Source organism: Oreochromis niloticus, linkage group LG10, assembly GCF_001858045.2.
Source record: "Oreochromis niloticus isolate F11D_XX linkage group LG10, O_niloticus_UMD_NMBU, whole genome shotgun sequence".
NCBI lineage: Eukaryota > Metazoa > Chordata > Actinopteri > Cichliformes > Cichlidae > Oreochromis > Oreochromis niloticus.
In genome coordinates, this window is record NC_031975.2 from 33483871 (window position 1) to 33496370 (window position 12500).

The 12500-nt window shown below is 46.0% G+C and overlaps 1 protein-coding gene across 3 annotated transcripts in view; it reads left to right on the forward strand.

Annotated features, from left to right (window-relative positions):
* LOC106096695 (uncharacterized) overlaps positions 1–11708 on the forward strand; it is a 19734-nt gene extending 8026 nt beyond the window's left edge. For 2 of the 3 annotated variants that reach the window (XM_019363614.1, XM_019363616.1), the window contains exons 3-7: positions 1–92; positions 8451–8579; positions 9651–9773; positions 9857–9973; positions 10769–11708. The exon at positions 1–92 is cut by the window's left edge. In XM_019363614.1, the coding sequence (XP_019219159.1) occupies positions 1–92; positions 8451–8579; positions 9651–9773; positions 9857–9973; positions 10769–10821 (514 nt within the window). In that variant the 3' untranslated portion in view covers positions 10822–11708. The remainder of the gene's footprint in view (positions 93–8450; positions 8580–9650; positions 9774–9856; positions 9974–10768) is intronic. The other variant, XM_019363617.1, reaches the window with a different exon arrangement.
* Positions 11709–12500: the final 792 nt, after the last annotated feature.

Consider the following 12500-nt stretch of genomic DNA (forward strand, 5'->3'; position numbering starts at 1 on the left):
TCAGACCCAAGACTCCGGAAGCTACACGCTGGAGGTGTTTGACAAGACTGGGTCGAGACTGCAGACCAAAGACTTCCTGCTGCAGGTGACAGGTGAGCCATTAGACTTCCTGTCTTTGTTATTGCATCACATCCTGCTGAGAGGAACACATTGCAGAGACTGAAGATGCAGGAGGGTGGTACACAAATTAACACAATTTTACTGTCATACGTGTACAAATACGTACATATGTGTACATGTCAGTTCACCAAGCAGTACGTACTATTAGAGTCAGGTATATTTATATCCAACTTTATTTATAGAGCACATTAAAAACAGCATGGTTACTGCTGTCTCAATAAAAGAGATAAAAGGGGGGAAAAGTAAAAACAGCATGGTTGACCAAAGTGGTTTACAGTAAAAACAGTCAAATTTTAAAACCATACATTAGACAGACAAAGAAAATTAAATAACAAAATAAATAAATACATGAAAAAAATAAAAATGAATCATTAAATATCTCCAAAAGTTGAATCTGTTCATCTGGACGTAGCGTTTTGTGGGAGAAACATTTCGTCACTCATCCAAGTGACTTCTTCAGTCTCAGCTGACTGCAGGTTTCCCCAAACCTTTATAAGGTTTGGGGAAACCTGCAGTCAACCTGCAGTCCAAAACCTGCAGTCAACTTTTGGAGATTTACTTTCCTGGATGATTGAGAATGCATCAAGACGAATCATTAAATAGTAATGCATGAATAAAATTTACAATAAATAGAATTAACTAAGTAAAGAAGTTAAAAGTAACCAAAAACTGACTAAGACTGACTACAAGCTGACTATGACTCCTAAAACGCCTCGGAAAAAAGTTGTTTTTGAAAAGTGATTTGAAGATTTCAAGTGTTGGGGCCAGCCTAATATGGAGGGGGGCTTGTTCCATGATCTGGGGGTTACAACAGCGAAAGCTCAGTCCCCCGGTGTTTCAATCTAGTCATGGGGACAGCGATGAGTGACTGGTCAGTTGATCTGAGAGACAAGTATAGAAAGTCTGACAGGTAAGAAGGAGCCAGGCCATTTAAAACTTTAAAAGCAAACAATAATATGTTAAAATGAATTCTAAGATGGACAGGCAACCAGTGGACAGACGCAAAAACAGGGGTAATGTGCTCACGTTTGTCCCTGTCAGCAGGCAAGCAGCAGCATTCTGGACCATTTGCATGATAGTGAGGCCGGATCAATACCAACATACAGTGCATCACAATAATCAAGGCGAGTGGACATAAACGCATGTAAAACTCTGAGTGACAAAAAGAAATAAAACATTTGACTTTAGAGAGCTGCCTCAGCTGAAAAAACCCATTTCTCACTGGCTGTTGACAGTTGGTTTGACACAGGATGTGAGAGCACCCCAGTCAGATGGTGGGACACCAGGGCCACGTGGCCCAAATATAATGACCAGAGTCAGCAATTGATAAGATATGATTTAAAAACTCTCTAAAGTGCACACTCTGTGGGTACAGTTCTACCATGCAGTACATTCAATTCAATTCAATTTTATTTATATAGCACCAAATCACAACAGCAGTCGCCTCAAGGCGCTTTATATTGTACAGTAGATTGCACAATAATAGATACAGAGAAAAACCCAACAATCATATGACCCCCTATGAGCAAGCACTTTGGCGACAGTGGGAAGGAAAAACTCCCTTTTAACAGGAAGAAACCTCCAGCAGAACCAGGCTCAGGGAGGGGCGGGGCCATCTGCTGTGATTGGTTGGGGTGAGAGAAGGAAGACAGGATAAAGACATGCTGTGGAAGAGAGACAGAGATTAATAACAGATATGATTCAGTGCAGAGAGGTCTATTAACACATAGTGAGTGAAGAAGAAACACCCAGTGCATCATGGGAATCCCCGGCAGCCTACGTCTATTGCAGCATAACTAAGGGAGGATTCAGGGTCACCTGGTCCAGCCCTAACTATATGCTTTAGCAAAAAGGAAAGTTTGAAGCCTAATCTTGAAAGTAGAGATAGTGTCTGTCTCCAGAATCCAGAAGCTGGTTCCACAGAAGAGGGGCCTGAAAACTGAAGGCTCTGCCTCCCATTCTACTTTTAAATACTCTAGGAACAACAAGTAGGCCTGCAGTGTGAGAGCGAAGTGCTCTAATAGGGTGATATGGTACTACAAGGTCATTAAGATAAGATGGGGCCTGATTATTTAAGACCTTGTATGTGAGGAGCAGGATTTTGAATTCTGGACTAAACAGGAAGCCAATGAAGGGAAGCCAAAACAGGAGAAATCTGTTCTCTCTTTCTAGTCCCTGTCAGGACTCTTGCTGCAACATTTTGGATTAACTGAAGGCTTTTCAGGGAGTTTTTAGGACATCCTGATAATAGTGAATTACAGTAGTCCAGCCTGGAAGTAATAAATGCATGAACTAGTTTTTTAGCTTCACTCTGAGACAGGATATTTTTAACTTTAGAGATGTTGCGCAAATGGAAGAAATCAGTCTTACATATTTGTTTAATATGTGCGTTGAAGGACATATCTGTGAAGGTTCTCAGTCATCCAGGTGATCGTAGTCTAAGGAGCTTGGAAAGAAAAGCGTCTGGACTTCTTTAAGAAGACGTTTCATCCGAGAAGCTTCGTCAGTTCTGGGGTCAAATGGTGGAGAGTCCCAGATTTAAGCCCTGTGGGAGTTTCCCCCCCGAGAGGGACAATGGACCCCCTAATGATCCTCTACCTAATCACATGAGCCAAGGTGTGAAAACGGGTGTAGGTCACAATCAGCCAGGTGAGCTCATTGTGAAACCTAGCCCCCCACCCTAGGTTTTACTGTGAGGAACCTCACTCCAAGGTTACTCACAGTGTTACTGGAGGCCAAGGTATACCTGCAGTACATAGTACAGCAGATATGTTTCTACCATGTTTCCCGTTTCAGAACTGGAAACAAAAACGGAGTCCACAGAAAACACTGGAGCTCACGTAAACAGTTCATAATAATAATAATAATAATAATAATGGATTGCATTTATATAGCGCTTTTCAAGACCCTCAAAGCGCAGAACAGTTCAGGACGTCGACCCACAGGCCAACGACAGAGACAAAACAGTTCAGGGGGCTGGCTGGGATGAAAGCGGCGGCTTAGGCAAAGCAAGTCCAGATGCCAACCTTGCAGAAAGCAGTGGTGACGTGAAAACGGTTCAGAAGGTGACAGCGTATCAGGGCCAGCAGGTGTGGAGACCTCTGGCAGAGAAGAGGCAGAACCAGACGTTGGTGGAGCAGCCCCTGGCAGATGAACGGCCGGCGACATGGCTGCTGCAGGCGATGGATGTGGTGGCAATGATGGCTTGTTGGATTCTCCTGAGCCTCCGGCGGGAACAGAAGACAGCTGGAGGGGCCCCTTGGACCCTCAGAATGCCCAGTGGAGACAGACGCAGGGCCAGCAGGTGTGGAAACCTCTGGCTGAGGCTACGCTAACTGTAGCTGCACAGCGCACACAGCTGGCTTGAGATGCAGCTGTTAGGAGACCTGGGTCTTCAAACCAGAGTTTTGAGTTTTCATAATTATTGAACTTTGTTTTTGATATTATTTATCTTTTCTAGTCTTTCAGTTTATTTTTTAGAGTCCTGCTTTCTGGTTTCTGTCTGTGTTCCTTAGTTGCTCTGTCTCCCCTGCCTGCTGTATCCCCATGTCAAGTCTGCGTCTCTGTGTTATGTTTCCTGTTTTACTTTGAAGTCCACGTCTCACGTTATTGCATCAGGTTTTCCTTCCCCTGTCTTGTTAGCACTGATTTGTCCCTGCTGTGTTTCCCCTCTGTCTCCCATTCACTGATTGCTCCCTCTGTGTATTTAAGCCCTGTGTTTTCCTTTGTCCATGTCGCGAGCTATCCTTATCTTATACTGTGTGTTCTGTCTGCCTGTGTGAGTTTATTTTGTATTTTTTAGTTGTGTTACATTTGAGTTCAGCATTAACCCTCTGGGGTCGCCGGACACGCCGGCGTGTCAAAATCACATGACCAATTTAAGATGACACAGCTACAAGATGCAGCAAGTCAGAGTCTCCATTTCAACTTGGGTCGAAAGTGCAGACTTCAAACTATATACCAGTTTTTGAATTGTGTCAATGGGCCACATAAAACCAGAGTTATGATAAAAAATACACGCGATGTTTTTTTCTGAACAAAACAGTGGTGTTTACAGAGGGAACAACAGTAAAAACGGCGTTTTCTACAGACAGCTAGCAAACACTCTCCGCTTCCGAGTGAAAAAAGAAAAAGAAAAACACCCCTTCCCTATTGGTGTTAGAGTTTACCATGTCAGCCAATCAAAAAATGATAAGGCAACATGTGGCACTTGGTTGTTTAGGGAGAAGGGGAAGTTTTTAGGAGTGACACCCATGACGGAAAGCAGGCAAGCGAAAGAAAGAGAGAGAGCGAGTTTTCATATGTGAGACAATAGTGACGTTTAGCATGTTTGGAGGCTGTAGTTAGTGTGTTGTGTAGTTATTGTTTTGTATTGTGTGTCGGTTAGACTGCTGAATTTCATATTTGATCTAAAAAAGCTGTCAAAGGCAGATTCCAGTGTAAACGCTGTCTCCACATGGAAAACAGGACTGATGCACCTCCAGTTGTCAGACCTGCAGGGTTTAGGCCTGTGGTGTTCTCCTCTGTCTTATACTGAACACAAACTACATTTTTTGGACTGGCACAAATAATTTGTGTCTTCTTATTTGAAGCAGAACACCTGATTGTTCTCTAAATAGATTTAAATGGTTTTATAAAAAACGCCTGAGGCCTTGGCTGCATTTTTAGGTAAATAGTACCATATAACTTTGTTGTTTGCAAAACTTGTGCATAATTTTTAGAAATGTACAATTTCTATTTGCATTTCAAGTTATGAAAATGATTCGTTAAACATGTTTGTGGGTTTTACAGTCAAAAATATAACTTTTTTATCTGAATTTAGATCAACTGTGCTAATATAGTATGTCAAAATGAAAAAATAACTCAAATGTCAGATATTTGAGGTTGTGCTGAAAATAATGATACCAAACAAGGCAAGAAAAACATATTTTAAAGGTAAAATATAGAGGTAAAATCAAAAGTAGTCAAAAACGGCCAGTTATACCCTGGACCCCAGAGGGTTAAAGCTGGTTTTGAGTTCACATTTTGCCTCCGAGTGTCTGCACTTTGGGTACCCGTACCACCACTCCTGCCTGCACACAGCCTCACTTGACAGCAGTGACTGGGGCTGTCCAATGCAGGCAGTCTGTCCGGGCAGTGCCAGCCAGATGCAGTCCTCAGCTGGCTGAATGAGCTCACCAGAGCTTCCAGCAGAAGACAGAGGTAGCTGGGTTGACTCGCCCAAGCTCTCGGCAGAGGCAGGAAGCTGAGACAGCCGAGCTCCAAGGTGAAGCAGCTGAAGGCGGCTGAGAGAGTTCAGCTGAGCTCTCAGCTGATGATGGTTGTGACTGAACAGGTGGTTGGGCTAATAACTGAACTGGTGACTGAGCTGGAAACAGAACTGACGGCTGAGCTGGTGACTGAAGCAAAGGTTGTAGTGGTGGTTAGAAAGGTTCTCCTGAGCCTCCAGGAGAGACAGGGATGGGTGCAGGCACCTGCCGGACGCTTCCACCCGAAGAGTAGGTATGTGTGCGGAGGTTGGCTGTGTCCTGGTGGGCCTCACCTTAGGGACTGGCATGGGTGCCAGAGCAGACCAGACCCCAGTCACTCCCACCCGAGGAATAGGTACGGGTGCAGGAGTGAACTGGTTCAATTGCTGCCTTCACCCTGGGAGCCAGGACAGGCACTGGCAACTGCTGGGAAGCTGCTGTCCCCACCCGAGGAGCTGGCACCGGTGCAGGGACCAGAAAAGCCTCAGCCGGCCTGGAAACCGGAGCAGGGAACAACTGGGCCCCAGCCCCCCTCACCGGGGAAACTGATACAGGTGCAGGAGAATGCTGGACCACGGCTGTCCTGGGAACAGGAGCACAATTCGGAATCGAATTTTGGATCACTGCTACACGCCATACAAGCAGGGCTACAAAGCTGTGTCACACCCGGCTTTTGGGAAGTCTGACCACAACACCATCTTCCTCATTCCCCAGTATAAACAAAACATACGGAGGGAAGAAGTAACCACGAGGGAGGTGAAACGGTGGTCTGCCCAATCAGAAGCTACGCTACAGGACGCACTCGACGACGTCAACTGGGACCTGTTCAGAGCATGCGCAGTCGACATCAACGAGTTTACGGAAGTAGCAGTATGCTTCGTCAACATGCTAGCGGAGGAGATTATCCCCACTGCGAGAGTCACCACATTCCCGAACCAGAAACCGTGGATGGACAGATCGATCCGCGCTGCAGTGAACACCAGGACCGCCACCTACAACGCGGGTCTCTCCACTGGCAATATGAGCGCCTACAAAGCGGCCTCATACAGCGTGCGGCGCGCGGTGAGAGATGCCAAACGCCGGTACCGGGAGCGTGTGGAGTCCCGCTTCCACCAGGGCGACACAGTATGTGGCACGGACTATGCACCATTACGGACTACAATGCCAGGGACACTGCACCGATCAACGCCGACTCTGCATTCACCAATGAGCTGAACCAGTTCTACGCCCGTTTCGAGGTTAGCCAGGCGGCTAATGCCATCTACCGCCTGACTACCGAGGACATCAGTGAGCGTCTCAGCGAGAGACCGGTGACCAGCATCGCGGAGCATGACGTCCGAGCAGCATTGAAGAGAGTGAACACAAGGAAAGCGGCGGGGCCAGACGGCATCACCGGCCATCTGCTGAGCTGCTGTGCTGACCAGCTAGCAGGTGTGTTCACTTCCATCTTCAACGACTCAACAGCCGTCTGTGTGCATGAGTGTTGGACTTCCTCACTGGCAGAACTCAGGTGGTGAGGGTGGGTAGGGTGGTAGATGCGTCTCTAACAGCATCACCATCAACACGGGAGCACCGCAGGGATGTGTCCTCTCGCCACTGCTCTACTCCCTCTACACTTCAGACTGCGTGGCCACCCACGGCTCCAACACCATTGTGAAGTTTGCTGACGACACAGTGGTGTTGGGCGCCATCTCCAACAATGATGAGGTGGCCTACATGGACGAAGTGAAGAATCTGGCATCGTGGTGCCGGGACAACCACCTCCAGCTGAACGTCAGAGAGACCAAGGAGCTGGTGGTGGACTTCAGAGGGAGTCAGCACAGAGACTACAAGCCCATTATCATCAATGGAGCTCCAGTGGAGAGGGTGCAGTCCTTCAAGTATCTCGGTGTCCACATCTCCTCAGACCTGACGTGGTCTGCCCACATTCAGGTCCAGACCAAAAAGGCTAGGCAGCGCCTGTATCACCTACGACAACTGAGGAAGTTCAGGGTCTCTCCAGAAATCCTCAGGACTTTCTATACAGGCGCTGTGGAGAGCATCCTCACACAGAACATCACATCGTGGTTTGGGAACAGCTGTGTTAAGGACCAAAAAGCTCTCCAGAGAGTGATCCGTACAGCAAAACGCTGCTGCAGGATCGCTCTCCCCCCGTTTCAGGACACCTACACCAGGAGATGCTGGACTAGAACAGCGCAGATACTGAAGGACCCGTCCCATCCTGGCAACAAACTGTTCCAACTCCTGCAATCTTCTAGCTTCTATCCCCAAGCCATCCGGGCCCTAAACCAACCCCCCCCCCCCCCACACACACACACACACACACACACACACATCATCTATAATTGACTGAGACAGGACTCTCTTCCAGACACTCTAAACCCACCGGCATGATGTACATTTCAAATTCCTTTAATTTTAAATATGTTTATATTGTCTATTCTGTAAAATAGTCAGATTGTCTATTCTTATTTAATTCATTTAATGTACAGAATTCACCTTGAACCTTGAACACTCAGGCACAGGAACAGGCTCAGAAGAAACAGTCGTTGGGAAAGCGCTTCCATCCTCAGAATTAGCAGCCACTGAGGAGCACGAGGGAGAGCACAGACACGACGGGAAACGTAACAAAACACAAGGAGGGGAAAATAAGGCACCAGAACTCCAATACAGAGAGGGAGACACGGGGGGGTCCTTAGAATAACAAACTTAAGATGATACAGAAACACAAGAGTGAGAGCGCTGGGTCAAACCCAATTTATCATATTATATGATTGTGTATACACCCCCTTGTGTACACAATGTTTCCTTTAGCTTATACATTGTGTATATAGTGTTTTTATATTGTTTATTTTGTTTATGTATATTATTTTTTATTTTTGCACCTTTGTGGTCTTGCTATCTAATTTCGAGGTTCAGGGAACTGTGCAATGATAATGAAGAAAATTCAAGTGAAATCCTCAGAGCGGGAGTTCACAGACTGGAGTGACTGACACAGAATTAACAGGCTCAGCGTAGACTGACTGTAGAAATTAATCCAGGCTGAGTGTGCGAAAAACAGTCACTTTCACTCACCACCAGGGTTTGCTCAGCCAGCGAAGAGTGACGGCGGCGTGAACACCACTTTCTCCAGGAAGATGGAGGAAACGACAGACTGGGTAGCGTTACATCCGGCGGGCCGGGCAAGAAATCCTCCAGCAGTTGGAGCAGGTGAGCAGCCGTAGCTGGAGGGTGAAGGTGGAGGGTGTGGAGCCAAAAAGTACTGTATGAGGATGATTCAGCCATTGGTTGCATAGCTTATTCACAGTGTAAATAATGTCCTCCCGGAGCTCCTCCGATGGAGCGAATGCCGCTGCGTCCGCTGCGTCCGCTGCGTGGTCGCGTAGTTCAGTCATGATGTGCTGTGTTGCAGGCAAGATGAAGGACCCAAAATGCAGGACTCAGAAACGGGGGGTGACGGGGGGGTGACTTAGGGCACAGTTTTGTTGCTGGACAACTCTTAAAAACAATAAACATTAGAAAAACAAACCAAAACCTCGAATGCAGAACTAGAAACTAGACTTCAAACAGGAACCTAGAAACTAAGAGACTCACTCTGGGAAAAACCAACCGGGACTCGACGAGAGCGTCCGCAGAAAAACGAGGGTACGACGCAACACTGAGCTAAAATACACTGAGGGATAACGAGGGCACAGGAGGAGAGCACAGCTGGGAGTAATCAAACATGAGACCAGGGGAAGCAAAACCAGAAGCAGTGACATGAGACACAGACTTTCAAATTAAAACAGGAAACACGGCAGGCACAGACTGCAGAGCAAAATAGAAAACAGAAACCAAAACACTGGTGGTCAAAAAACATGATGCAATCCAAAATCAGTAATAATAACACAAAAACCAAAAACACTGGGTCACCGACCCAGAACCGCCACACATACAGTACAGCAGGTATATGTCCACCAGGAAACCAGAGAAACTATTAAAGTAAAACAGGAAACAGCCCAAAAGACTTGAACTGACCAATGACACACACACACTTCTTGATGATGATAATGATGAAGATAACCTGTGTGCAGGTGGACATTGTGTGGATGCCTGATCACAACTGTTACACAATAACACACATCACTGTGAAACACTCACAAACATGCCTTCATTGTAACGATCAGATCTGTGAGTCTGTGCGAGTCATGTGACCATCTGCACTGCTCATCAGTTGTGATGTCATCAGCTGTGACGTCATCAGCTGTGATGTGAAGATCAGCTGTGTCTCTGTGTCCTCAGACCACAGCAGCAGCCATGTGGTGTCTTCAGTGTCCGTCTGCGTTGTCCTGCTGGTTCTGTTGCTCTTCTTCATCGTGGTCTTCATCCTGAGGAAGAGGAGGGTTCAGAGGAAGATGACCACAGGTATGACAGCCAATCAGAGACAGCTCTGGCTCCACAGCAGATCATTGATAAGGAGACCTGACTGAGTGATAATCTGCTCACAGGTCAGAAGGAGGAGAAGGAGGAGAACATTTATGTGGTGATGAAGGGTTGCCAAGGTAACAAGAACAATGAAGAGGAGAAGGAGAAGAAACTGGAGAAAGAGGAAGAGCCCCTCTATGGTAGGCACATACTGACCCTGATGGTAAAAGCACTTCAATGATCAGTGTTCACATACAGACTGCAGTACCAGCAGCTCGTCTGAGCACGCAGTACAAACAGGAAGTGATCAGACAGACTTCTCCGTGTTTACGTCATCTGTGCTCAGAGAAAGTAGAAACACTAGAAACAATAGAAACGCTGTGAAGCTCTCTCTGAGTTTGACCTCCATGCTGTTAGTTATTTGGAGCTCAGTTTTACTCTGGCTCCGCCCCCTCTGACACTCTGTTATTTCAGTGACTCAGAGCAGCCATGGTATTGTGATGTCATTATAAAGGCTCCAACAGCACGAACACATCCAGAGGTCCAGCTCAGGTGAAGCTAGCAGCTACAGCCACCTGTGTCACCATCCACCTGTCAGTCACGGAGGCCACGCCCCCAATAATGCAAAAATGTGATTTAAATAGTTGTTGTGTGTATCAGGCTGTGAGCATGTTTATTGTAATATGGGAGTCTATGAGGACTGACTCACTGCTGCCTCTGCTGGACACCAGAGGAACTGCAGGCTGGTGAATAGAAGCCTTAAACAGTTAAATTAAATATTCACGTCATCAGCTCATCAGTGTTTAACTTTCTCATTATTCACAGCTTCATTAGAACATAAACTATCATCGATCATTTCTGAGGTTATAAAATCTTTTGTGTGGTCAGTGATGAAGGAGGGTTGTGTGTGCGGTCTGCACTGAACAGTTTCAGCAGAGCCGCTCTGAGGGGATCAGGATCACCATTAGTAACATGAATCTTCTTCCTCTCCACAGTTCCCTGCAGTCCTACAGTTTCCTCCCAGCATGAAGACAGTGTGTACGTGTGAGGACCAATCAGAGCCCAGCGTGTCTGCTCTGTATGGAAGCCTTTGAGAGACTTTATTAATTGGAGATAAACTATCTGAATTTCAGGAGCAGGACCACGCCTCCAAACACGCCCCTTCCTGTTCTTACCTATATTTGACCCCCCAGCTCTACAACCCCCCCTTCTCATTAGTACTTGGGGACGTCCCCTCTGAGCCTTCCCCAAACTGCGGCTCAGTTTGTGTTTAAGCCGTCTGCCTTGATCTAATAAAACTGCTGTCAAGCTAACACGAGGACGTGTGAAAGTGATGACGTACACCAGTGTTTCCCAACAACACAGGTGTGCCGTGCCTTTCCCGTTGTTACTCTGCTCTGAAGATGTTACCATGGAAACGTGGACTATATCTCAAGTTATTTGATAAAATGTGACTTTTCTGAAAGCAACATGTTCATAAATATAAATAACTTTTATTTTTCAAACAGTTTTGTTAAAAATCACATTCACACTCACTGGACGATTTATTAGGTACACCATGTTAATACTCAGTGAAGTGAATTTTGTGGATTTTGCTTGTTTGTGGATCAGATTCAGCGCACTGCTGGAAACCTTCCTCATATCTTCTTCAGTATCTTCTTCATCCTGAAGTATTTTGATATTTCTCTGTAAAGTCGTTTCCCTTCCTCTGTTTCTTTGTTATTAAGGTTCTCTGGACAAATGTTTCTGACAATAATTCAGATTTACTTTTATTATCATTATGATATTTACATTATCTTGCATTGCTGGGATGTAGAATCTTTATACTTAACAGACTCCAAACCCGTCTAATGGTATATTTTTACCCAGCGATTCCCAGTACCTCCTCACCTCGTCTTGTTTCCTTTTGTACTTTATTAAATTTTGGAAACATTATTTTTTCATGTTCTGAAAGTCTTGATGTGAGTGTTTGTTTGCATCGACTGTGCTGACGTCTGACTTCAGCTCATTTATTGGTTTGTTTAAATCCAGAGTGTCAGACTGACCCGCCTCCTCCTCTGTGATAAAAAAGCTGGATGCTGATCACTGCCTACTGTGCTAGCTCTGAATATCAGTCCTTACCCTGACACCATCCCCCTGTGTACTTGATCCAGTGTTTACAACCACCTTATCATCAGTTATTCCTTCTAACATTCCCGTTACTGTTGTCCTGACTCTAGTTTTCCTTTCTCTACCTGCCCACACAGGTTATGTTTATTCTAACACCTCCCTCATTCACTCACACTTCTACATCAGTGTGTGGAGCTGTATACAATTAAAGTTGTATGAATACATCACATCCTCCTCCACCCGTCTTCACGTCATATTAACATTACGTAATGTTTGGAGAAGCTCCCTCAGATGTCTCAGACCTGCACGGATCCAAAGATGAATCTTTCAGACTGAGAAACTTTGCAGCTGCTTTCACGATGATCTTTATTCTCTCAGTCAGCTGATGTTTGTGACAGACCTGGGATCAGTTTGTTCACAGTACTGACGGGCTGGTTATGATCTGTCTGTGCTGCTGGTTTGAAGCCTTCAGTGCTTCTGCATGTCTGACCCTCTGTGTGCAGCAGTATGGTTTCCTCCACAGCTCCACCTTACAAACCTGTCCCCACATTCACCGTAGAGATGTTCCACACCTGGTTTCCTTTGCACATGTCAGCAGTGTGTCCATATCTCTGACAC